Below are 27504 nucleotides of genomic sequence, written 5' to 3'. Positions count from 1 at the left end.
GATTATCATGGCAATATAAATGAAGTACAAACATCTGTATTTTATATTTTTAAAAAATAGTCACTAAATAAATAAATAATAGTCATGTCTGAGGAGCTGATGATGTAGCTTAGTTAGTAGAGAAAGCATTTGACTGGCATGCATGAAGCTCTGGCTTTGGGTTTAATCCCCAGCATTTGCATAAACTTGGCATGGTGGTGCACACTGGTAATCTCAGAATTGGAATGTAGAGTCAAGAAGATCAGTTCAGTGTCATCCTTGATTACACAGGAAGTTCAAAGTTACCCTGAGTTACACAAAACCATGTAAGAAAACAAGAAAGAGATGGGGAGGGGGCTTGGGGTCTGTGGAAGAAAGAGAAGGAGAAAGAAAGGAAAGAAGGAAAAAAAGAAGAGGAAAAAGAGTCAAGTCTATGTTTTGTTAATAGCAAGGGTAAAGCAAAACATGATGACTTAGAAACCTGGTTACTAAAAACAAAAAAAAAAAATAAAAAAAAAAAAAGAAAAGAAACCTGGTTACTAACAGCATGGTTATCCATAGGGCTGGAGAGAGATGGCTCGGTAGTTAGAGCTTTTGTTACTCTTCAGAGGCCTAGAGTTAAGTTTCCAGCACCCATGTTGAACAACAGACAACTATCTTTAAAACTCCGGCTTCAGGGGATCAGATGTAGTCTTCTTGTTTCCAAGGGCACTCCTAGTCATGTACATAAAGGGGGGGGAGGGGAAGAGGGGGGAGAGAAAGAGGGGGAGAGAGAGAGAGAGAGACAGAGACAGATAGATTTTTTTTTTTTTACAGAAAATGCTTATTCTTTTTTTTATATATATTTATTTATCTATGTCACTTCCACTGCAATGATCAGCAAATGTGGATTCCAGTTACAAACAAAAGTGTTCAAACTATTTTTGCCCCTGGATACTTTGATCACATCACACTTGACTAATTTTTTAATTAATTTTTATCTATTTTGTTGTTTTATAGTCTAGTCATTGCCCCCTTCCAGGTCTACCCTCTCACAGTTCCTCATCCCATTCCTCCTCCCCCCTGTCTCCAAGAAGATGTCCATCCTCTCCCCAAGGCCTCAAGTATCTTGAGGGTTAGGTGCATCTTCTCTCACCGAGGCCAGCCCAGGCAGCCCTCTGCTGTATATGTGTCGGGGGCCTCAGACCAGCTCCTGTATGCTGCCTGGCTGGTGGCTCAATGTCTGAAAGATCTCAGGGGTCCAGGTTAGTTGAGACTGCTGGTCTTCCTATGGGGTCACCCTCTTCCTCAGCTTCTTCCAGCCTTTCCCTAATTCAACCACAGGTGCCCCCAACTTCAGTCCAATGGTTGGGAGTGAGTATCTGCATTTGTCTCACTCAGCTGCTTATTGGGCCCCTTGGAGAACTGCCATGCTAGGCTCCTGTTTGTAAGCACACCACAGCATCAGTAATAGTGTCAGGCCTTGATGCTTCCCCTTGAGAATGGGTCCCAAGTTAGACTGGTCCTGACCACCTTTCCCTCAGCCTCTTCTCCATTTTTGTCCCTGCAGTTCTTTTAGAAAGGAACAATTCTGGATCAGAGTTTTTGACTATGGAATGGCAACCTCATCCCTCCCCTTGATGCCCTGTCTTTCTACTGGAGGTGGGCTCTACGAGTTCCCTCTCCCCACTGTTGGGCATTTCCCCTAAGGTCACTTCTTTTGAGTTCTAAGAGTCTCTCACCTCCCGGGTCTCTGGTAAGGGTCCCCACCCACCCACCCAGGTTGCATATTACCATTCATTCTGCTGGCCCTCAAGGCATCTCTCCTATCTTCCCCCACCATACCTGAACATGTTCCCCTTTCCCTTTTTCCTCCCCTCTCCCTTCTAGGTCCCTCCCTCCCTCTGCCTTCTATAATTGTTTTCTTCTCCCTCACAAGTGGGATTGAACCTTGCTTGAGCCCTTCTGAGAAAATGCTTATTGTCATTTTGGTGATTAGACCATATTCTTTGAATTAGAAGATCACACCTGCCACACCAACCCCAGTAGAATCTGTGTGACAAGTTCCACAGACTGAGGTGAAAACTTCAAAAGAAGGGGGGCCTCCTGGGACTGGTTGTGGAACTCTTGCCAGGAACAAAACATTGAGCTATAGCTCTCATGGCAACTTACCCGTTTTAGTTTCTCTTATAACTTTTCTTATTTACAACATGTTCCTGATAGCCTACGCCAAGATCTTAAGCAAAGAAAATGGGTAAGAAATCATCCGTTGAGATGGAGTCACTAACATGATCTTGCCTCCAGGGAAACTGACGCTTTACTTTGTAATCATTTACAAAGCTACATAATAGTATTATAAATAAAACTTCATATGGCTACAATAAAACAATAATAAAATTTCAGTATGGCTACACGTGTGTCATTGGAGGAGGGCTTTGGTATATGGTAAAAAAAAAAGCCTTAAATAAGAAGAATTAAAATAGTTTAAATTTGTGTGTTGAAGATTTATAAAATATCAGGTATTAGATGTTAAATAATAGTTGATTATAAAGATGAATTGACCTTCTCTTGGAGATCTGCCACCAGCCTTGGATGACTGCCCCACTGAATACATCCTTTTAGAGTTGTAATACTTGAATGATTTTTATTGTGTCAAATAATAATAATAATGTTACCTGTTCTATTTGTGATTTATTGAATATATCTTTTTAGAGTTGATCTGCTTGGATGACTCTTGTGCTTTGGTGATTGCTTTCCTGTATACATCTCCTAGCAGCTGTAATACTTGATTTTTCTATGTACAAGAGCCCTTGCTTGAGAGCTGCACAATACACTCAGATTCAAACTGCCCCTGTGTTTCTGTTTGTCACCGCCAAGTCCTTACCCACCTAGCCTTCGAGGACCCTCATCCCAGGGACTCCCATACCCGACTGGGGTGGTCCATGGCACACACCTTACGCAAGAGCTTTGCTGTTTCAGTCAGAGCATTTTATAATGTGGTATTTTACAATGAACGGTCAGTTTTCTAGGCATTATCACAAGACTAAGACTGTATTTTATCTGATTCCATAGGGTCGGAATCTGGCAGATCTTCGGCGTAGCCAATCCCGGGGCACATTCACTATTAGCACTACTCTTCGTCTTGGGAAACAGATTCTGGAGTCTATTGAAAGTATACATTCTGTGGGATTCCTTCACAGAGACATCAAACCGGTAGGGGCCTTTTCTATTCCAAGCATGTAAGGCTATTGTTTGGTATTTCTAATGCTAGTAGAAGACAAAATGTATGGTAAATGTAGTTTTCTGTAAATGTTGTTGTTAAATACAGATAATACTTTTATTTCCATAATGCCCTAAAAGTAAAAGTAATTTATCTCTTAGGGTTTTTTTTTTTTGAAGCTACAGCTTATTTTCAATAGCTTTTCTCATACCATAAAATATTGCTTGCCAGCTAAATTAAAAATATTTTATGCTTGGGGGCTAGGAGATGGCTCAGTTGTTAAAGTACTGAGGACTTGAGTGTTGAGTTCAATCCCTAGAACCCATGTTTGATTTTGTTTTTTGTTTTTTGTTTTTTATAAATGGTGGTGTATGGTAGTACTCAAAGTGCTGAACAGGGAGATAGGATTTCTGGGGCTTGCTTGGCCCACCAACTGTAGCCTGCTTGAGAAACTGTGCCTGAGGTTGTCCTTGGTCCCCACACGCACAGTCGCACAAATTGTGTGCTTGCCAGTTATTATTAGGTGTATTAGCATTGCTAATTATTCAGCCTTACATATAAATCATTAGCTTGAGTTGTGTGTTTTCTGATTCCAGTTATTCATTTTGTCAAGACCTTCTCTTAAGGGCTACTGTGGAAATAGGATTTGTTTTCCCCTTTTTTGTTCCGTTTTGGTTTTCTTAGAAATCATTGTCTCCATTACTAAAGTATGCTTTTCTTCCTTTTTATCTGGTATTTTATTCTTCATAATGAAAGATGACCCATTTCTGATATCCCACATTTATAAATTTAATTGATGTTGGTACATTTGAAAAATATAGCCACCTGTTAATTATATCATTTCTAAAATTAGCTTACATGAAAATGGAAACTAAATTTCTTCAAAGTGGGTTCTTCTTTTGGAATTAGAACCACTCTGAAACTAGAAACTGGTTATTATCTAATAGGACATTTAAGTAAAACAGCATGATGAAGTGATTTATTTCCGGTCAGCTGCTATATGGGGAGAGTAAAGTAGGAAAGGGTCACAGCGTGGCAGTGTAGAGCCATCTTTACGGTTATAGAGTACTTTACTGTCATTCAATGCCTTTTGCTGTCAGTATTTGAAAAACTTAACTTTCCATTTCATCAGAAAGCTCCAAAGTAAAATAATACTTTAAAAAAAAACAATGATATAATAGCTTGCGTTTTACCATTACAAATTCCTTTATTTGCATATTTATCTTTCCAAATGCGGTCATTTGACACATTACATAGCCTTTAGATTTTGAGGCTGTTTTATTTTTTGCTTTGAGATAGGGAATAATGTAACTAAGGCTTGTTTCTGTTTCCTGAACACTGGAATTAAAGGGATATACCATCATACCTGGCTACACTGAATTTCTTTTTTTTAAGAGAAAAATGTAAAATGTTTTTTCCTTGGTCTATTTTGGAATGTTTCCCTGAATTGTATTTTTAAGTTTAGTGTGACTCAGCTTTATGATTCATATAGGAAATTTTCTTGCGTGTTTGCTTATTTATTAAGTTAGGGTTACACTGTAACGTGCTATATAGACCAGGCTGACCTTGAATTTACAGAGATCAGCCCAGCCTCTGACTTTAATATTGGAATTAAAGGTATACACCATCATGACTAGCACTTATACTTAACTAAAGATTGAGAAACAATACAAATTCTTTTAGGTTAATGTTCATTTTCCCCATCCCTAGCTTTCCTTGTGTAGGAGGTTGGGTCGTCACTTAAGCAGTAACATAGACTAGAATTTCAAGGGATTCTAGTTCTGATTTTAATTAGATCATTATATGTAACTATAAAAACATTTAAATTTATTTTTGCTCAGTTTCTGTGATGGTAGACATTAACAACTCTTTCTCAAGTCACTAATTGTATTTATAATAACACTCAAGTATGAAAAACTTTAATTTTCCCTTGAGAGGTAGAACCAGCAACCAAATTATACTATATATTAATGCCTAGTTAAAAATTATAGACTTACAGTAGTGTATCTGAAATGTGCTATAAACATGAAGGGTAAAATATAGGCAGACTGATTTATTACAATATGTATTTTCCATCTTTATTTTTTTCTAGTCAAACTTCGCCATGGGACGCTTTCCCAGTACGTGTAGGAAATGTTTTATGCTTGATTTTGGCTTGGCCCGACAATTTACCAATTCCTGTGGTGACGTCAGACCAGTAAGCTTTTTCATTACTATCTAATATTTGATAAACTATTATTTCTAGTACCACTTTAAAGAAATGTTAATTATGTATCAGAATGAATGATAGGAGGAGGGGATGAAGTTCAGTGAATTAAAAAAAAACAGATGTTTGTGTTGAAGCCAGATTAGTAAATTATAAGGTTAAGAAACTAGAGTCTAGAGTTAGCTGCATTTAATCAGTAGGGGGCTTCAGTTTTAACTTTGTGATGTATTAGCAAAATGGTTTGTGATACATAGGAGAAAGTTCTTCTCTGGTGAACTTGCGTATGGTTCAAAGTATGCTGAAGGCACATACCAGAATGATGAAATAGAGAGATGGACATGAGGAATTTGATCAAAAGTCCAAGTAGAGGGTTTTTATTAAACTAACCTCTTAAGATTTTTTCCAAAACTAGACCAGCAAAGACAAACACAGATGCCCTTTAATCAAGGCCAACTTGAGAAGAGACTTGAGAGGGAGTCTAGCTAGAGTCTTGTCAGGAGAAAGTCTTTCAGATGTAGTGCACCAAGCACACCTTCATCTCTTCACCAGCAGGCTGATAAAGCAAGCTGGAACATGCTCCAGTCCTGCACCTTCTCAAAAGGGAACCCCTTGATGGGGCCTTGATGGGGAATTTAGCCATATGTTCCTGACTGCAGCAACTTGGAATGGAGTCACTTTAGTCAAGCTAGGTGATGGGAGAGAGCAGTCTTGGTTTGAATACCACAGACCCTTATCTTTCTTATTGGATGTTCACAAATTTTCTTGAAAGTATTTAATTTGTTTGCCTTTAAAGCTATATCTAGGAGCTTGCATGTTTTGTTTTTAACTAATGCTTACCAACTTCCAACTGGGAAGTGGGCCAGGCAACTCTCCATATTGTTTTGCTGGTACTTCATCTCCCATTGTGACTTTTCTGTTGTTTACTTTAAACTTTTAGTTCATTTAACCTTGGGTTTTCATTGTGATTTTCATTTCTATCAGGTTAACTACTTGTTAAAACATTTTGATTTTGATTGAGCCAAGTACAAACTAGTTATGCATACATATATGCAAAATTATAATTAAAGTCTAGGCATATGAGAATCTTTTTTTCTTTTAGAATATTTTTGAGACAGGGTCTCACTATGTAGCTCTGGCTTTCCTGGAACTCACTTTATAGATCATACTGGCCTTGAACTCACAGAGATCTGCCTGCCTTTGCCTCTCAAATGCTAGGGTCAAAGGTATGCATTGAATATGAGAATCTTATGTGCCTGGTAATTTAGAGAACCTTTTTCAACCATAGTAATGGCTTGTATTAATATTAGCAAAGCAAGTGATCAATTTATAGCCTATTAGACTTAGATATACATTGAATTCCATTTCTAGATATTAGGTGTTTAGTTTCTAGAACATTATCAAGGTATTGTTGATTTACTCATAAAACGTATTTAATGAGCATATATTATATATGAATCATCAATCAAGGTACTGAGGCAACAATAATAGGTAGAAAATTTCAAGAGCCTTGCTAAGGTTACTTTAGTAGAAAAGAAAGATGACACACAAATAAGAAATTTTATTTATTTATTGTTGAGACTGGTTTTCAGTATGTAGCCTTGGCTGATTTCAAACTTGATCTTTTTCTTCTACCCCAGGCCTCTAAAGTGCTTGAAATGGAAGACATTTATACCATAGCTGGCCTAAATCTATAATTTTGTACAGTGATAACACAGAGAATTCTGTGTGTTGACATAGAGCTGGGCAGAGGACAGAAATAATTTTGGAGGTTTAGATTAGAGAGAAAGACCTCTAAGGAGATAATATATCAGCAATTAAATAAAATATGAAAACAAAGCTATGAGGCTATCTAGAAACAAAGCTAAGTAAAAAGAAGTAGATTAAGTTTCTTTAGCTGGACCTAATTGCAGTGGCCTGTAATTCCATGGGAGGCTGAGGCAGAAGGTTTTTTGTTTTGTTTTTTGTTTTTTTGTTTTTTTGTTTCTGTTTTTCAAGACAGGGTTTCTCTGTGTAGCCCTGGCTGTCCTGGAACTCACTCTGTAGACCAGGCTGGCCTCAAACTCAGAAATCCACCTGCCTCTGCCTCCCAAGTGCTGGGGTTAAAGGCATGCACCACCACTGCCTGGCTGGCAGAAGGATTTCAAAATATTTCTGTTCCGGACTACAGAGTAAACTCAAGGGCAATGTGGTCAACTTAGACCTTGGTTCAATCATTGGATCCAGATGTGGGGGCAGCATTTAAAAAAAAAAAAGAACTAGTTAAGATTACCTAGGAAGAAGGTATAGCTAGAGTGGGAAGGAGGTCTTGGGTCTGAGCCATTGGGACACTTCGAGCAGTGTTGGTGATAGATAGGGAAAAACCGTGGACCAGCCAGGACCTATGAGAAGTAATGTCAGTCATGTAAGAGGAAAATCAAGAGAGTAGTACTGTCTTGGAAACCAGGTGAAGAAAGTTCTTCATGAACAATGGTAAGGTTGTCATTCCTGTTAGGTATTACAGAGAAGTGACTGGGCACTGAGAACTGACTGTTGACTTCTGCAAGAATGTTTTAGTAGATCAATGAGAACCTGGTTTTGACTCCAAGCATTATGTAGGCCAGGCATGGTAGTGATCCAGCACTTGGGAGGAGGATCAGAAGTTCAAGGTTCTTCTCAGCTACAAAGTAAATGTAAGGACAGACTGAAACATATGAGTAGCATGTTGAATCCTTTGGATATATGCCTAAGAATGAATTAGCTGGGTCATCTGGTAGTTCTAATTTTGGTTTTGGTGGAAGCTTGTTTCTGATTTCTATAGTGGCTGTAATAGACTACATTCCCACCAACAGTAGATAAAGGGTTCCTCTTTCTCCCCTCACTCCCCACAACCCTTGCCAGCCTATGTTGTCTTTGTTTTCTTGATGGTGTCATTCTTACTGAGGTAAGATAGAATCTCAGAGTCTTTTTAATTTACATTTCTATGATGGCTACAGGTACACTTTAAAAAACTTTTATTTCCATTGTATTTGTGTGGATGTTTTGCCTCTTGTATGTATAACACATGCCTGCCTTGTGACCACAGAGGCCAGAAAGAGGGTGTAGATTCTCTAGAACTGGAATTGACAGTTTTGAGCAGACATATGGGTTCTGAGCAGCCAGTATTCTTAACTGCTGAGCCACCTCACAGCCCCATATTAGACACTCGTTAAAATACCTGTTGCCATTTTCAGTTCTTTTGAAAGCTGTCTGTAAAGAGTATTGCCCCATTTATTGATTGGCAAGTAGGAATTTTTTCACTTAATATTTTTGTAATTCTTTATGTAGTCAAAATGTTAGCCCTTTGTTTGAGGTATGGCTGCAGAGATTGTTTTCTCACTCTGTAGGTGTCTGTTCTTTGCGTGGATCATTCCTTTGCTGTGCAGAAGCCTTTTGGTTTCAAGTTACCTGTGTTACCCATGTGCCAGTTCTTGGGACTATTTCCTATGCTTGTATCTATATCCTGAAGTGTTTCTCCTGTGTTTGCTTTTAGCATTTTCAATGTTTTGAATGTTATTATGATTCTGTCTCTATCAGTTGGCATTTTTCATTATAGCTTTTTTTTTGGGGGGGGGGGTTCGAGACAGGGTTTCTCTGTATAGGCCAGGCTGTCCTGGAATTCACTCTGTAGACCATGCTGGCCTCGAACTCAGAAATCCACCTGCCTCTGCTTCCCAAATGCTGGAATTAAAGGCATATGCCACCACTGCCTGGCAGTTGTTTTTCTTTGTGTTTCTTTTTTATGAATTTTTTAAAAAATGTTTTTAATTGAAAGAGGCTTACTTCACATCTCTTCTTTCTTTCTTCCTTCAGACCCTGCCAGCTGTTCTCCCTTAACCCTTGCTCAAGGGTAGCCTTGAGATAGCCTCTTTTTCTTTTATTATATTTGTCACATACATGTGTATATGTGTACACAGTCCGTCGAATCTGTTTTTGTTGTTTGTGTGACTATGGCCTCAAGTCTGGCCACTCTGCATTGGATGGCCAGTTAGGGGCTCATCCCTAGGTGAGCAGTCAGTAGTTGCCTTTAGTTCGTTGTCTGGGGTGGGAACCCCGTGAAATATTCCCATTCCGCTTTAATATACCCATTGATGTTGCTCTTGTTCCAGTCTTATTTATGTAGCCATCTTTATAAGGGGCTGTTTCACAGCCTACTTACTGGTATTCTGACCCTTCCATGATACTCCATGAGCCATAGCTGTAGAAGCTGTGATGAGGATACGTCTGCTGAGATTGGGATTCCCACTATTAATCTCTAGTCTTAATCCCTAGTCCCTTCCATGGCTCCAAAAATTACAATGCAAGCTGCCAAGGGAGGGAAACAATTAAACAGTCCTACCCAACTGCAACACCATGAACCACAGCAATCACCATCATGGCAAGATATGCATAAAGGTGTGAGAATTGGCACTCACATGTCAGTGGCAACCAACAACCGCCTAATTGGACTTAAGGCCCACTCAACAGGAAAGAAATCGAAATCATTCCCAGTACTGGAAACCTAGTCAGTTTCCTGGGCTAGTGAGGCTGTGGACCTTTAAAAAAAGAATTGATTACTGCCACTTTGCTAGACCAGCAACCCTTTTTATTGCATTCTAAATCTTGTCCTTAGGCCCATGGATAAGTGTAGCTACCACTCCTCATCAAAGAAGCTTCTCTTTATAGCAAATGGAGAACCTCACAGAAAACCACAGCTGAACATAACACTTTGTATATTTGACATCTTGACTGGGATATGCCAAAAGAGCTTCTTCTCCGTACATGTCTATATGAAGTTCATAATACTTCTTGTGTTTAAGTGTCTTTTTCTTTAGGTGAAAGAATGCAAGCAAGGAGTTATGTTCTACATTAGGACGATTAATACTTCTGAGTAGGTACCTGCTCTAAGCAGAGGTTTTAGTTACAAGAGCTAGCCACAAGAAACAGGAATTGAGGTGACAGTCTGAAGAAAAGCAAGCGTAAAGTTTTGAGCTAGAAAAAAATTGGTGGTAGAAGAAACTATAGTAGATTTAAGAAGGCAAGATAGAGAAAGTCGTGTAAGCCAAGTAACATGTGGTCTTTACTTGGTGTCCATTGCCCGAGGCCATGCTCGTGACTAGCTTCACCTGCATTATCTAATGTAAGCATCCAAATATGGTGACATAAATTGCTTGTGCAGGCAAAGTACAGTTACAACTTCTTTCAAATTAAGTTTGAATAAAGTACTCAAGATATGGTGAAATTGGTATTTCAGGTTATATAGTGATTCTTCATATTCTTACACTTATTTGTACCCATGTGTTAATGTGTATGCTATGATTTTGTTACTTGGCATGATTCTAGGTCAATGAAAACATTTGATTTTTTTTAATGTACAGAGCTGTGTATATTTCATAAACACATCTATCCGACGGTGTGTGTGTATTTCTTGGTATCAAACCAAAAACCTTGCACATAGAAGGCAATTGTACTGTCACTGAGCTACATCTTCCAAGTTCAATGCCGATCATGTCATCATACTTTTAAAATGTAGATGAATGAGCCTATGAGATGGCTTTATCAGCAAAGAGAGGCACTTGTCATCAAGCTTGATGAGCTAAGTTCAACCCTCAGGACCTTATGGTGGAAGGAGAGAACCAGTTCCTAAAGCAGCTTGTCCTCTGGCATCCGCACTCACATTGTCGTATTTGTCATCCCCTGCCCTGAATGTCTGTCTGTCTGTCTGTCTGTCTGTCTGTCTCTCCCTCCCTCCCCCCTCACAAACACACACACACACACACACACTCATTCTCTCAATAAATAAACAAACGAACAAACAAATAAATAAATAACAAATAGATAGAAATTAAAGATATAGATAGAAGAGGACCAAAGTAAAATAACTAAAACATAAGTGGGTTTTTTTTTTTTTTTTTTTTTTTTTTGGTTTTTCGAGACAGGGTTTCTCTGAGTAGTCTTGGCTGTCCTGGAACTCACTCTGTAGACCAGGCTAGTCTCGAACTCTGGAACTCAGAAATCCGCCTGCCTCTGCCTCCCAAGTGCTGGGATTAAAGGCGTGCGCCACCACCGCCCGGCAAAACATAAATGTTTTAAGTTGTGACTTAGAGATATTTGTTCTCTAGCTTCACTATAAGATTACTATAAATAACATTTTATTATGATAGTAATATTCTATCAATGCTTTATGTGTTCATCTGTGTTAAAAAATGTTTTGCTGTTTAAGTTTTTATTACTGTGTGGTTTATTGTAGCCTCGTGCTGTGGCAGGCTTTCGAGGGACAGTTCGTTATGCATCAATCAATGCTCATCGGAACAGGGTATGTATCTAATCCAGGGTCTTTATAGCTGCATGTTCATGGCTTGCATTAGACCAACATCTTCATAGTTTAGTTCAAAGGCATAAAAAGTGCTCAGGAGCTGAGTGTCCCTTTCATAGTTACACATTTACTATAGATGTTTGAAGAAATAAAATACCTGAGTTCTGGTCTAAGAAATTATTTGTGGTGTGGGGCCATTGAAATGGCTTATCAGGTAAAGATACTTAACTGCCTATCCAGACGACCTGAGTTTGATGTTTGGAATCCACATAGTAGATGAAGAGAACTAACTCCAGCAAGTTATCTGATTGTGCATGCTTACCATGGCACATAAGGACCTACACAAGCACACACACATCTCAAACAGAGAGGGAAAACAGTTAATAGTGGATATAATACTGTCAGTGTCTAATGGAATGCAGAGATTGTTTTCTTTATAATATATAATAATTTTTTTGCATCAAGCCCTTTCTTTTTTGTAACAAGGCATGGACATATAACTCAGTTTTTTTTTTTTTTTTTTTTTTTTTTTTTTTTTTTTTTTTTTTTTTTTAAAGATTTTTTTATTTATTATATATGAATACACTGTAGCTGTCTTCAGACACACCAGAAGAGGGCATCAGATCTCATTACAGATGGTTGTGAGCCACCATGTGGTTGCTGGGATTTGAACTCAGGACCTCTGGAAGTGCAGTCAGTGCTCTTAACCACTGAGCCATCTCTCCAGCCCTATAACTCAGTTTTAAAGCTTTTAACTATCATGGTTTAAACCCCACACTGCAAACAAAAGCCCATATAGCATTATTTTTTCTTATTTCTGAGTGAAAGAAAAAATAATTCTTTTAGGATTACTCTTATCTTTATTTTTAGAAATTGTCTTTGGATCTGGTTACTTTGGGTGTGAATTCTTTTATTTGCAACATTTTTATTTAAAAAGTTGACAAAATTTTAAAAATTAATAAATAAGTGAATTAATAAAAATTTTGCAATGCCGGCAGTGAAGTCTAGGGCCTTTTTCTTGGTAGGCAAATAGTCTACCATTGAGCTACATTCCTATTATTTCTTCTTCTTTTTTTTTTTTTAAGATCTATTTATTTATTTGAGCACATTGTAGCTGTCTTCCGACACACCAGAAGAGGGCATCAGATCCCATTACAGATGGTTGTGAGCCACAATGTGGTTGCTGGGAATTGAACTTAGGATTTCTGGAAGAGTATTCGGTGCTCTTAACCTCTGAGATACCTCTCCAGCCCTTTCCCTTACCTTTTTTTTTTTTTTTTTAGTTTTTCGAGACAGGGTTTCTCTGTGTAGCCCTGGCTGTCCTGGAACTCACTCTGTAGGCCAGGCTAGCCTCGAACTCTGGAACTCAGAAATCCGCTTGCCTCTGCCTCCCAAGTGCTGGGATTAAAAGCATGCGCCGCCACCACCCAGCATCCCTTACTTCTTAAAGCACTATTAATTAGTAAATTATTAATTGAATTGTCAGCATTTCTTGGTTTTAGAGGGGTTTTTTTATTGGTTGATTTTTGAGATAGGATCTCTTTAAGTTTTAGGCTGGCTTCAAACTTACTAAATAGGAAGGATGGCCTTGAACTTCTGATCCCTCATCTTCCTCCCATGTCCAGGGATTATAGCATGCACTGCCTCACCCTGTTTTATGTGGTACTGGGTATCAGACCCCAGGGCCTTATGCATGTTAGGCAGTTATTCCTCTAACTGTGTGCGTCTCATCCAGCCTATGTTGTTTTTGCTTCTTGGCGGTGGCTGGGTTTTGTGGTGTTGGGAATATAACCCAAGGTCTTGCACATACTCAACGAGTACTCTACCAATGAAATACATCTCTAGGTAGGATATTTATATCAAAACATTTCTTGGTATATATATTGTGCATTTGGATTGATATGTACCTATGCAGACATACAGATGTTTACCAGATGATATTTATAGGAAGTATATTTAATGGCTTTAAGCAATGTGATGCACTCAGAAGAATTGGTAATATAATATGAATGAATTCTCTTTTATTTCTCAAGGAAATGGGGAGACATGATGACCTTTGGTCTTTATTCTACATGTTGGTGGAGTTTGTGGTTGGTCAACTGCCTTGGAGGAAAATAAAGGACAAGGTAATTTTGAATCATAAGGTCAATTTTGATAGGGGAAAGAATAAATATTTATCCTTAATCCAGGCAATTGATGGTGCACGCCTTTGATCCTAGTACTCAGGAGGCAGAGGCAGCATTTCTTCTGATGTGAATTGTAACTTTTAGTTTTTAATTACCAGTTTATTTTGTTTGGAAAACTAGAAATACTATGTTGATGAAGGATAGTAGATCCTTTAAAGAACTCTCTGTATGTTTAAGGCCAGTGTGGTCTATGAAGTGAGTTTCAGAACAGCACACCCAGGGCTACACAGAGAAACTCTTATTTGAAAAACAAAAAACCAAAACTAAACAAAATTTCTTCATTGAAAATATAATTAGAGAAGCTGGGTGGTGGTGGCGCACGCCTTTAATCCCAGCACTTGGGAGGCAGAGGCAGGTGGATTTCTGAGTTTGAGACCAGCCTGGTCTACAGAGTGAGTTCCAGGACAGCAGCCAGGGCTACACAGAGAAACCCTGTCTCAAAAAAAAAGAAAAAGAAAATATAATTAGTAAATACTATATAATGGCTTCTTGTATTGAGAGATCATGCAGACCAGACGAGGATGTGATTTAGTGGCACAGTATCCCTAGCATGTGTAAGTTCCTGGACTTAATTCCTAGCACTATAAAAAAAAAAAATCACACATACCCCTCACATAGGTATATAATTCTTATATTTGAGTATTAGTTTAGTTGTAAACCCTACTTCAAGTTTTTAAGGAAATCCACTTATATATGAAATTAAACTCTGAGCAACTTCATTATATTACAATATATACATTTCTTTCTGTGAACTGATATTAGAGAGATAATTATGATTTTTTATGTATATTGAGGATACATTTTGTAAGAACAGAATTTCTTCTGATGTGAATTGTAGATTTTATTTTTTAATTATTAGCTTATTTTGTTTGGAAAACTAGAAATACTATGTTGATGAAGGATAGTAGACCCAGTTTAAAGAACTCTTAGGGGCTAGCAGTTGACGGGCACAGACTCCATGTTAATGTTAGCTCTGCATTATACTGTCTTCCCTTCTCATTTTGCAGCACTGTGTGTAAAGCCGTTAGTGAGCACTGACCCTCACTTTGTACTTTATAGCACATTGATTCCATAGCCTGCTCCACTCTGATGTTGTTAATTGTCAGCGTGTAATCCATGGCTTCCGAAAAAAGCTGACTTTTGTTCCTGTTCTTTTTACCTTGCAGGAGCAAGTAGGCTCCATTAAGGAGAGGTATGACCACAGGCTCATGCTGAAACACCTCCCTCCAGAATTCAGCACCTTTCTTGACCATATTTCCTCTTTGGATTATTTTACAAAACCAGACTACCAGGTAACCATCTTTATGAGTTATGTACATTGATTTTTCTTTCTGTTAGCCTTTGCTTTTACTCATTATAGATTTAAGAATGTTAGAATTAAGTTTGAAAGGTGCCTAGAGTAACATTATTTTAATATAGCCTAAGAAATGTGAAATTAACATGATGATGGTGGTGTGGAATGTGTGCAAATGTATGAGACAGAGAATGAGAGAGAGTCCTTTGGATGAATTTACTTCATTAGTCAGATTTATTAGGTAACACATTTTTCATTTCTTTACATGGTTTACCTAGTTTGCGACTTGAGAGGGGGGTGTCAAATGACCCCTGCCCAGTGGTTATCTAAGACCATTGGAAAGCACAGATATTTACATTATGATTCATAACAGAGAAATTACAGTCATGAAATAGCAATGAAAATAATTTTATGGTTGGGGGGTCACCACAACATGAGAAACTGAATTAAAGGGTTGTGTCCAGCTTTAGGAAGGTTGAGAACCACTGATATAGAGTATGATAATAAATTTTATAGCACTTTCTTGACCAGAAGAAACTGTACAACTAGATTATATATCTGTTGAAGGCTGTCTGTGCTGTTGGCTGGCAGTCAGTAAATGTTACTGGCTTTGTTCATCTGTGACCCCTGAATTAATTCTGTAAGGTAGCAGTTAATGAGCCTTTCCAAAGTTCAGCTAAGTTTGCCTTAAATTGTCTTTGTTACAGAGAGAACATCGTCAAAGCTTAATGCACAAACAGTTGTACTCCTGAAAGCATTAATGCAGCCCCATAGAGAGTAATAATAACATATATTAGAACATAATTTTATTTCCATTGAACTCTGCTGCTTGCTGTTGAAAGTTTTAAATTTTAAAGTGTTGTCAATGTTCTTGCCTGTCCCAAACTGAAATTATTTTCATATAGTAATTATTTCTTTGTGAAATTACAGCTGTTATTTAAGGTATAGACAGAATATAAAGCAGAGAGTCAACAAACCTTGGGTCTGAAAGACCTAAGTGAGCAAACTTTTTCCCATATGGCTATTGATATAATAAATTACACAGATTATCTAACAAATTGAGATAATATTGTATTTGAGTTTTTTCTCTTTTTTTTGGTTTTTCGAGACAGGGTTTCTCTGTGTAGCCCTGGCTGTCCTGGAACTCACTCTGTAGACCAGGCTGGACTTGAACTCAGAAATCCGCCTGCCTCTGCCTCCCAAGTGCTGGGATTAAAGGCATGCGCCACCACTGCCTGGCAACAGAGACTCTCTCTTTGAAACAGTCTCAACTATGTAGCTCAGTGGCTTCCGATTTGCAGTTCTCTTGACTTAGTCTTCCAAAGGGCTGGGATCAGACTGTTGTTGCCACTATATCCAGTATCCTAGCTAGAGTTTTACTGCTGTGAAGAGACTATAACCACTGCAACTCTTATGAAGGACAATATTTAATTAGGGCTGGTTTACAGGTTCTGGGGTTAAGTCCATTATTATCATGGCAGGAAGCATAACATCCAGGCAAGTATGATGCTGGAGGAACTAAGAGTTCTGCATCTTGTTCCAAAAGACAAATAGAAGACTGTCTTGCAAGTAGCTAGAAGGAGGGCCTCAAAGCCCACCCCTACAGTGACACACTTCCTCCAACAAGGCCATGCTTCCTAATAGTGCAATTCCCTGGCCCAAGCATATTTAAGCTAACATACCCAGCAAAGGTGTCCTTTTTCCCCACATTAAAATATTTATTTTATATATAATGGATATTTTGCCTACATGTATGTCTATGTCTGGTGTCTGCTGAGGTCAGGAAAGAGTTGGTTTGGGCTTTAGTTTGGGTTACTATTTCCATGGTGAAACACCATGACCAAAGCAACTTGGGGAAAAAAAAGTCTATTTGGCTTATACTTCCATATCACTGTTCATCATCAAAGGAAGGACAGTCAGGACAGAAACCCAAACAGGACAGGAACCTGGAGGCAGGAGCTGATGCAGGAGCCATTGAGGAGTGCTGCTGACTTGCTTACTCTTCCTGGCTTGCTCAGCCTACTTTCTTATAGATCAAGGGCCACCAGCTGAGGGGTGGCACTACTCACAATGGGCTGGCTTTCCCACATCAATCCCTAATTATGAAAATGATCTACAAGCTTACCTGCAGTGCCATCTTACAGAAGCATTTTCTCATTTGAGGCTGCTTTCCCTCAGGTAACTCTAGCTTGTAGCAGATTTCATAAAATTAGCCAGTACACCTTAGAACTGGAGTCACAGATGGTTGTGAGCCACCTTGTGGGTATTGGGAATCAAACCACTCCTCTGGAAGAACAGTAAGTGTTCTTAACTGCTGAGTCATCTCACCAGCCCTTGAAGTATTCCTCTTATATTTGCATTTTATATACTTTCTTCTGAAATGAAGATGATTCACATTATAAGTTTTTCATTTTGATATTCTCTAAGGGCCATCTCTGTCAGTAATAGAACAAAGTATGGTTATTTTTTACTTGGGGAGGGGTGGAGTAGATAGGGTATTTTTGTTTCATACAGTGTATATAATGTGATTCTTTTATGTTCTCTGCTGTTTCATAAGCAATGAGTGGGAGAGAACAGGTGACAGGAGAGGGTAAGTGAGGAGCGGCGATGTGATTGGCTGGGTGTTTTAGTGACCTGTGTCAATGTGACATCAGTTTTTAAGAAGATGTGAGCTTTTCAGCCTTACTCTCTTGCTTTTTTTTTTTTTTTTTTTAGTTTTTTGAAACAGGGTTTCTCTGTGTAGCCCTGGCTGTCCTGGAACTCACTCTGTAGACCAGGCTGGCCTTGGCACTGCCCGGCAAAATGTATAGCCCAGGCTGGCCTCAAACTCGTGATCCTCCTGCCTCTGCATCCTTCAGCAAATCCTACCTGTGTGCACTACCACAACCGGCCTCTTGCTGCTTTTACAGAGCAGTGTTATCATCTTCATTCATTCTCTGAGAAGAGTATTTTGAATTTGAATGTTCTTGTGAACTAATGCTTTCCATATAGTTGAATTCAATCTGTAGTTCATTCCTGGGCTGGGCATGTTAGTGTACAGTTTTTTGGTTTGGTTTGGTTTGGTTTGGTTTGGTTTGGTTTGGTTTGGTTTGGTTTGGTTTTTCGAGACAGGGTTTCTCTGTGTAGTCCTGGCTGTCCTGGAGCTCACTCTGTAGACCAGGCTGGCCTCGAACTCAGAAATCTCCTGCCTCTGCCTCCCAAGTGCTGGGATTAAAGGCCTGCACCACCACCGCCCGGTGTAACACTGTTTCAACAACCAAGAAGTGAGAGTGTTGTGTGTAGCTTTAGGAAATTACATCAATGCAATACTTAGTATCTACATTCTGAGTCTATATTCCTGTCAAGTTGGGTTTTGTTTTGTTTTACTTTTTATTGATTCTTTGTGAGTTTCACAATGTGCACCCCAGGCCTACTCATCTCCCTGTCCCCCCATATCTGCCCTTTGTCCTTGCATCCTCGCCCCAAAATAAAAAAACACAGACAACAATTAAAAAAAAAAAACATAGAAAATCATTATGAAAGCTATAGTATATCCCAGTGTATCCCACAGTATGTCCCTCTGTCCACACATCTTCACTTGCAAATGTTCATTGAAATGAGTCATTGGTCTGGTTCAAGATCCCTGGCTTCTGTGACACCATCAATACTGGGTCCTCATCGGGATGCCTCTCATTTATCCTGTGTCGGATCCTGCAGATTTGGAACCGCAGGACTGGCCCTTTCACATGTCCCAACCATTTTCAGATGATACAGATTTTGGGGTGGGCCAGTTGAGATCCCTGGATCTGGGCCTGGGTGGTAGCTAAGCTAGCTGCTCAGCCTTATCTGCATTACCAGGGTGCTCTCTCCAGCACTGCTCCAGCTAGGTTCCTCAATGCTGCCCTCAGGAGGCAGAGTCTTTTATCTCTCCAGCCCTTGGGCCATGCACCTCCAGAGCCAGCTCCACTGTGCTACGGTCAAGGTTCCAGGCCCACTCTCCAAGTGTTGCATCTGGTGAGGGGCTGGGCCAGCCTCTACCACTCTCACACCCTTAGGGCTGACTCACCAGCACCTTTGCCATCAGGACCAGCTCCACTGTGTTGCCCAGGCTAGACATAGGGCTAGCTCTCCTAGCAAGAGAGCTTGCCACTGCAGGTGGCAAGAGGGTGTTGGGGAGGGTATCACCTCTGCACCCACACCACCTTATTCTCACCCTTGGAGAGCTGGCTCACCTCTGCCCTCTCCACCAAAACCAGCTCTACTGTGCTGCAGCCGGTGAGGGGCAAGGCCAGCTTACCAGCTCTCATGACCCCAGGGTCAGTTCTCCCAACTGCCATATGTGGACCAACTCTCTCTCTGTCTTCAAGACTAGCTTACTGGTCCCCTAGACCTGGGCCAGCTCTACTGTCTGCCTAAGCAAGGTGCTGAGCCTACTGTCCCTAGTGCTGCAGCCTGCAGCCAGTGAGAGGCAGGGGCAGCTCATAGGCTCTCGTGACCCCAGGACCAGCTTTCCCAACTGCTGCAAGTGGTGAAGGGAAAGGGAGTGGGGAAAGGGGGTAGGTATCTCCTCCCCCTCCTTCCCAACCCCTTCCTTTCTACTCAGGAGCTCCACTGTGCTACATGGGCAAGGCTTAGGGCCCATTCTCCAGAGTGCTACAAGAGATAGGGCCAACTCCCCAGAGTGCTGTGTCCAGTGAGGTATGGGGCCAGTGATACACACACCCTGGACATCTACATAGTCCCCAGTGGCTGCCTTGACCAGGGACAGCCCCATGTTCTTTAGTAGTAATATGAGCCGCAGACATTGACACTGACCCCTGAAGCTGGTGTAGCCTCAGATTCAGACGTGGCCCTCAGTGGGACCTCAGCATGGCCCCAGGTGATGGTGCCACTCACAGCAGGCTCCTCCTCTCCACCCTCGAGTCTCCAGCTCCAGCTCTCTTCATAGTGCTCAGGCTGCTCCACTTCTCTTTCTCTCCCATCTGACCACCACATGCTCGCACACTGTGGTGGCTTCTGCTGTTGACATTCTCCAAGCCCAGCTCAGTGGTGAGGTGTGGTGGCAATAGTGTGTTTATGGACCATCTGTGTCATGTGCTGGAGGGCAGGTCTGTGGGTGGCATGGTGTTCCACAGGTCTCTGTCTTCCTCCTGCATTGTGCTGCTTGGATTTGATTTGATTTGATTTGATTTGATTTGATTTGATTTGATTTGATATTTTTGAGTCCTAGGCATATTGACTACCAAGTCATACATCAAGCTAGGATGAACAAAGACTGCCTGACTGATATAAGAACACCACCACCAACAAGATGTCTCTTTGTCCAGTATCAGGGTCCTATCTGTTTAAGTCCTAGAGAAACAAGATTGTTTTTTCTCCTCTCTCTCATGTATATGTGTATATGTGTATATGTGAGTAGAAGCTGCATGTGGAAGCCTAAGGCCGATGTTGGGAAGCAGGGTCCCTCAAATGAACCCAGAGCTAACCAATAATGCTAGTTTAGCTAGCCCATTTGTCCCAGGGATCCCTGTCTCCACTCCCTGAGCACTCATTACAGAAAGGCAGTCTGTATGTGGGGATCGGAACTCTCTAATCTTCACACTTCCATGGCCAGCACTTTAACCCCTGAACCATCTCCCCAGATGCATTTCTTCTTTTAAGTCTAATGCTAGCACCAATATTTTCAGTAGACATTGAGTAAATTGAGTCTTACATTGGGATTATTGCTTTTGTTCTTTGAACAGGAAATATAAGGAAAAAGTATATAAATATAAGTATAGAAACAAACATTTTTTGTTTTGTTTTTTGAGACAGGGTCTCATTGTGTAACTCTGGCTTTCATGGGACTCACTAAGTAGATAAGACTGGCCTTGAACTCAAAGATCTGCCTGCCTCTTCTTCCTAGGTTCTGGGATACAGGAATATACCCATTAAATAGAAGCTACACCAAAATGTCTTAGCTCTTACTTTGGGGAATTGACAACAATTGTGGGATTCTGTGATTCTGAAATTTGTTTTGTCTGTTTGGTTTTGTGGTTTGGGGGGCGGGGTTGGGTTTGTTGTTGTTTTACCCCCTGGGACCAACACAATGCCTTGCCTTTGCTAAGTAAGTACTCTGCTACTAATCTAAATCCCCAATTCCTGATAATGTGTGACTAGGGTAGCACCCTCACACCCCAAATGTGGACTGTGTTGGTCCTGTGGAGAAGAAAATGAAGAGAAAGAGTGTTACAGGCAGATGCCAGCATATGCTTAAATTATGAAGTAAGAAGGGGATTGAAATGAGAGCTCAGTATTGTAAATGAAGGGAGTAAATGCCTTGAGATTAGGTTGGAAGCCAGATGCTGTGGGGCTTTATAAACTGTTTCAAGAAGTTTGAATTTTATTCTAAGTGAATAAGAAGCCTTGAAAATGTTAAAAGAGTTCGAGGCCAGCCTGGTCTACAGAGTGAGTTCCAGGATAGCCAGGTCTACACAGAGAAACCCTGTCTCAAAAAAACAAAAAAACAAAAAAAAAGTGTTAAAAAATGACAACTACAAAAACTCCCAGGGATATGTTGATCTGTTTTGTGTTTCTTTTTAAATTTACATATTTATATGTAAGGGAGGATACATACCAAGATGCATGTATAGATCAAAGAACAAAGTGTGGGAGATGGCTTTCTCCTTTTACATGTGGAGTCCAAAGATCAAACTCTACTGTCAGGCTTAGACAGTAGAGTTTTTATCAGCTGATCCATTTCACCAGTTCCCTGTTTGTATTTTAAGAGGATAGCCTTTCAGCTGTATGAATTCCAATAAAGCAAAGGAGACTTGAGTTGGGAAGATGTTGAGGCAGTGTAATGGAAAGAAAAGAGGTAGTGTGTGTCTGAGTACTACATAGATTTCTTGATTCTGTTACACACAAGTCAGTTTGTTGTGGCTTTGCTAGGCAACTCTCACGTGGTTTCCTGTGCATACAGGCTCTGTAGTCAGGGGAAGAGCAAGTATTGTCTTTTAAGAAATTACTCCTAGCCGGGCGGTGGTGGCGCACGCCTTTAATCCCAGCACTTGGGAGGCAGAGGCAGGCGGATTTCTGAGTTCGAGAGTTCGAGGCTAGCCTGGTCTACAGAGTGAGTTCCAGGACAGCCAGGGCTACTCAGAGAAACCCTGTCTCGAAAAACCAAAAAAAAAAAAAGAAATTACTCCTATCAAGCCTCAAAATAGCAGTTTGTAACATTTTGGCTTACTAGCCGGAACTCAGTCACCCTGGTCAAGTTCTGCTTGCAGTAGAGTGGCCAGGAAGATCGAGACAATGATGGCCTTGACTTAGATATAAGTGTGGAGTGGGTCATTTCTTGTCCCTACCCCTGTGACCTTCTCTCTCCTTTCATTCTCACTGTACTTGTGTGATGGGGCTTAATGTTGTCAGTTCAGGCTCCTGCAGTGCCCCTGCGCCTTAACATTACTTATCATTACTTAAAATGGCATCAGCCCAGAGGTTTTCTCCAGTTTCTTCCATTTTCTACTACATAGGAGTAATTTCTTAAAGGATTTCTTTATTTGCATATTTTATGTATATGAGCACTCTTTTTGCATGTACACCTGCATGACAGAAGAGGGCATTGGATTTCATTACAGATGGTTGTGAGCCACCATGTAGTCGCTGGGAATTGAACTCAATACCTCTGGAAAAGCAACCAGTGCTCATAACCACTGAACCATCTCTCTATCCCTCAGAAGTAATTCCTTGAGCTAAACTTTTTGTTTGTTTGCTTGCTTGCTTACTTGTTTGAAACAAGGTCTTTCAATGTAACCTTGACTAGCTATGAAGTCTATGAAGACCAGGCTGGCCTAGAATTCACAGAGATACCCCCTGCCTGCCTGTCTTCCTGTCTCCCTGCCTCCCTACCCCTTCAGGAAGGAAGAAGGGGTCATTATGTTATGGGGATGCAGCAAGATCTTTGGGTAAGCAGAAATTCTACCAGTAGGTGAGATTAACATATTTGAATTTCTAGCAAGGCATAGTTGTTCATGCCTTTAATCCCACCCAGCACTTGGGAGGCAGAGGTAGAGTTGAGAGCTGTGAGTTGAGAGCTGGCCTTACATACATAGCAAGTTCTAGGCCATCATGGCTATATAGTGAGACACTGTCTCAACAAGAACAAAACAACAACAAAAAAATTTTAATTTCTTTTAAAGTTCTTTTATAAGATAGGGAGAGATTATGGAATATTAATCCTTGGCAGGCTAGCCTTCTTTGATGGAGGTGGAGGGGAGGCAGAGGTTTTACCATATCTTCTTTTTTATTACACATTTTGTTCTTTCTTTCTTTCTTTCTTTCTTTCTTTCTTTTTTTTTTTTTTTTTTAAAGATTTATTTATTTATTATATATGAATACACTGTTGCTGTCTTCAGACACACCAGAAGAGGGCATCAGATCTCATTACAGATGGTTGTGAGCCACCATGTGGTTGCTGGGATTTGAACTCAGGACCTCTGGAAGTGCAGTCAGTGCTCTTAACCACTGAGCCATCTCTCCAGCCCCTCTTTCTTTCTTTCTTTCTTTCTTCTCCTTTTTTTTTTTTTTTTTTTAGACTCAACCATGCTGACTTTCTGAAGTCTTTAGAGACAGAAAGTGACCAGGGATTGATTGTTTGGTGAAGATGATCACTATGAGTCTCTGAAAGAGGCCCCAACACAAGGAATTAGCTCTTTAGCTTAAGGCGGTGCTTCCTTCTTCAGGGTCGTCCCCTGGCCAGAGAATTGACCTAACCCAAATGGAAAATTGAGTTTCTACCCAGGGTAGGAGTTCTATACTCTTGATCAGAAGTTTTTGCTTAACAAACTTCTATTTCAACATTGTATTGCCCTGCAAAGGTTTTCCTAAAATCATGTAGGAACTGGATCACAGATTGAAGTCCCTTTTCGAATCTCTAGAGCCTGGCCAAAATGAGACCACCTAGAAATACAGGGGCATGTCTGGCTTTCTACCCAAGAGAGAACCTGTTTACTTTTCTTTTTTTCTTTTTTTCTTTTCTTTCTTTTTTTTTTTTTTTTTTTTTTTTTTTTTTGGTTTTTTCGAGACAGGGTTTCTCTGTATAGCCCTGGCTATCCTGGAACTCACTCTATAGACCAGGCTGGCCTCAAACTCAGAAATCCACCTGCTTCTGCTTCCCAAGTGCTGGGATCAAAAGGCGTGTGACACCACTGCCCGGCTCCTGTTTACTTTTCTTTTCTTTTTTTTTTCTTTTTTTTAAGATTTATTTATTTATTATATATGAATACATTGTAGCTGTCTTCAGACACACCAGAAGAGGGCATCAGATCTCATTACAAATGGTTGTGAGCCACCATGTGGTTGCTGGGATTTGAACTCAGGACCTCTGGAAGTGCAGTCAGTGCTCTTAACCACTGAGCCATCTCTCCAGCCCCTGTTTATTTTTCTTGAGGGTCTTTTTACCCTATATGTCCTAGCCAAATTTCACCTCCTGTTTTCATCTTCACCAACTCACAACGTAACCCTAACTGCTGCTCCAGAATCGGGGCACTGACTGATCGTCTTCCAGCTGAATGCGGTTTGGGTATAGCAGCAGTATATGCCTCCATTGGGTCTATCTAGAGGACCTCAAGAGTGCATCATTAGTTCCATTCTCATTACAAGAGTTATGTGTAAGTGGAAGTCCTCCTCAACTGCTGCCTGGAGAATCGAGGAAGTGGTAAAGGTAAAGGCAACCAGCCAGGCAGTGGTGGCGCATGCCTTTAATCCCAGCACTTGGGAGGCAGAGGCAGGCGGATTTCTGAGTTCGAGGCCAGCCTGGTCTACAGAGTGAGTTCCAGGACAGCCAGGGCTACACAGAGAAACCCTGTCTCGAAAATAAACAAAACAAAACAAAACAAAACAAAAAGGCAACCAGAAGAAGCCAGAACACAGGATATTTTTAAATGTCTAAATCAAAGTCCATTAGAATCTCTTGATGGGCTCACAAAATCATTTCTCCCCTCTTTTTCCTTTGGACTCCAAGGCTAGTCACAACATTGAACCCAGGATCTGCTTTCAGGCATTTTGATAGCTATTGCCTAGAACCAGTGAGAAGTTTCTTCCAGATTGATTCTAGAAAGAGAAAAAGATATTTAGCCATCATTTAATTTTCTGATTAAAATAATATTGGGCCTGTCTCCATAGGCTGCAGGCAGGTGCAGAAGTGAGCCACTGGGCAACAGTTGTTTGTCAAGGAGAAAATCACTAATGAGATGTGATGGTCTAAATACCACCTCCTGCCTCCTGTGGATTTACCCTGGATTGTTAGAGGAGAACACCAGTCACTCAGCCTTCAGTGACACTTCCAGCGTGGGCACTGAGACCATACAGGGGCCTTCCTTTCAGCTTCCTTTTCTATTCTGGAGAAACATGTAGCTGTCTCAACCTTTATATATAAGTTCTTCTTTACTGAAAATACTTCCATTTTTTATTCTTCTAACATTTTCTTCTGTTTACTGATTTTCTTCATACCATAAAGCATAAAAACTAACAGATTTCTGATCTGTCATGAGAATTTTCTCCATGGGAGAAGACTAACCAATGTCATTGACAAACCAGAGTTTGGTTTCACTGGAGTTCCTGCTGAGGGCCTGTAAGCTTGCTTTGTTTGGCTTGCTCACAGCACCTGATTGAGGATGACTGACAAGAGTATGGTGGTCTGAGGGCAGCTATACTGGAAAGGAAATCTTCACTCTATATGGATGATGATGTCTCCTTGTCTTCCTCAGTCTATACATTGTAGCTCTTCCCCTCAGGGACACATGCAGTTAGGACAGGTTTGCATACAACTAGCTGGGAGGAGTGGCTGGATGTTGTCCAGAATTATACTGAATACTCTTCTGTGAAGGAACAGCAGCAGTCAACAAGCTAGCTAAGAGCTTTCTGAGCAGACATTACTGGTCTGGTTAAGATGCCACTGTTTGGGCTTAGAGGATAGTGCTGCGTAATGCCACCATAATAAAAGAAACTCACACTCAAGCTTTGTGCTGTGTCTGCCCTGTGATGAAAGCCACATCCAAGGTACATGCTATACCCCTGTGGTTTAGGCTGTGCTTCAGTACCTTTGTGAGTCATAGTTGTCTGTAACTCCAGTTCCAGTGGACCTCATGCCCTTTTCTGGTCTCCTTAGGTACCAGGCACACATGGTACACATACAATAAATGCAGGCAATTGCTCATACACATAAAGTTTAAATTAAAGAAACTTTAAAAATACTAAAAACAGAAACCTTGAAAACAGCTTATGGCCGGGTGGTGGTAGCGCACGCCTTTAATCCCAGCACTTGGGAGGCAGAGGCAGGCGGATTTCTGAGTTTGAGGCCAGCCTGGTCTACCAAGTGAGTTCCAGGACAGCCAGAGCTACACAGAGAAACCCTGTCTCGAAAAACAAAAAACAAAAAAGAAAACAGCTAATGCTGTGTATCCTCCTAATCGTTTTTCTTTCGTTGTCCTCTATTTTGCTGGTCTGTTCCCCAGAGGATGGACACAGTACAACTTATAGATTTTGCTCCCATATGGTCGAAATACCCCATGCCTCAAAGAGCAGAGAAGCAAAAACCATGTGCATTTTTTACCTGTTTGATCTACTTATGTATCACTAAAATGAGTCATTTTCTTCTGCATTGAGTGATCTTTGAGTTAGCTAAGCAATATTGGCACTGCACTCTCTGGGATAAGTGTGCTGTTCATCCATTAGTTTGCACTTATTCAATTAAAATACAGAAATCAAGATCCTCAGTGAAACTCAATATATCACACTACAGATAACTCCTGTTTCCTTTTTTTTTCAAATGGCAAATTGAAATTTTATATGGAGATAAATGACACTGACTGACTGTAGTTTGTGGAAAGAAGGAGTAGTCATCCATTGGGTCTGTGTCCCATGATGGATGGAAATGAGCATCAAACATCTTTGTGGGCTGCACATGGTTAGGTATTGAACAACATTACTTTGAAAACACATTTTAGTTAAATTTGAAAACTAATACATAAACATTTTAAAATCACAAAGAAATAGCATATTCAGATTACTCAGAATAGCATTCTGATTGTTCTTTCTGTTTTGAATAATGTGCTTTAAAAATTCATTTTATTGTATATCCCAGTTTAACAAAAAACAAGCTGCTTTAAACTGAATGTGGTAGCTTATACCACACGCACATCATCACATACACAAGTGACAATAATGTGATGGAAAGATTTAAAAGAATTCATGAGAACCTTGATTTGGAAAATCCTGGGTGTACCCAGTCCCCCCCCCATCCATCCTTCCTTCCTTCCTTCCTTCCTTCCTTCCTTCCTTCCTTCCTTCCTTCCTTCCTTCCTTCCTTCC

General features: G+C 40.3%; 1 protein-coding gene and 1 pseudogene across 2 annotated transcripts in view; one reads left to right on the top strand and one right to left on the bottom strand.

Annotated features, from left to right (window-relative positions):
- Positions 1 to 27504, top strand: part of Ttbk2 (tau tubulin kinase 2) — a 118853-nt gene that overhangs the window by 64004 nt on the left and 27345 nt on the right. For both annotated transcript variants that reach the window (XM_028767143.1, XM_028767144.1), the window contains 5 exons: positions 3031 to 3171; positions 5271 to 5375; positions 11629 to 11694; positions 13728 to 13820; positions 15047 to 15172. In XM_028767143.1, coding sequence (XP_028622976.1) covers positions 3031 to 3171; positions 5271 to 5375; positions 11629 to 11694; positions 13728 to 13820; positions 15047 to 15172 — 531 coding nt within the window. The remainder of the gene's footprint in view (positions 1 to 3030; positions 3172 to 5270; positions 5376 to 11628; positions 11695 to 13727; positions 13821 to 15046; positions 15173 to 27504) is intronic.
- LOC114621013 lies at positions 20371 to 20491 on the bottom strand (annotated as a pseudogene).

Source organism: Grammomys surdaster, unplaced genomic scaffold (genome assembly GCF_004785775.1).
Source record: "Grammomys surdaster isolate TR1022 unplaced genomic scaffold, NIH_TR_1.0 170, whole genome shotgun sequence".
Taxonomy (NCBI): domain Eukaryota; kingdom Metazoa; phylum Chordata; class Mammalia; order Rodentia; family Muridae; genus Grammomys; species Grammomys surdaster.
This window is presented reverse-complemented; position numbering and strand designations above follow the sequence as displayed.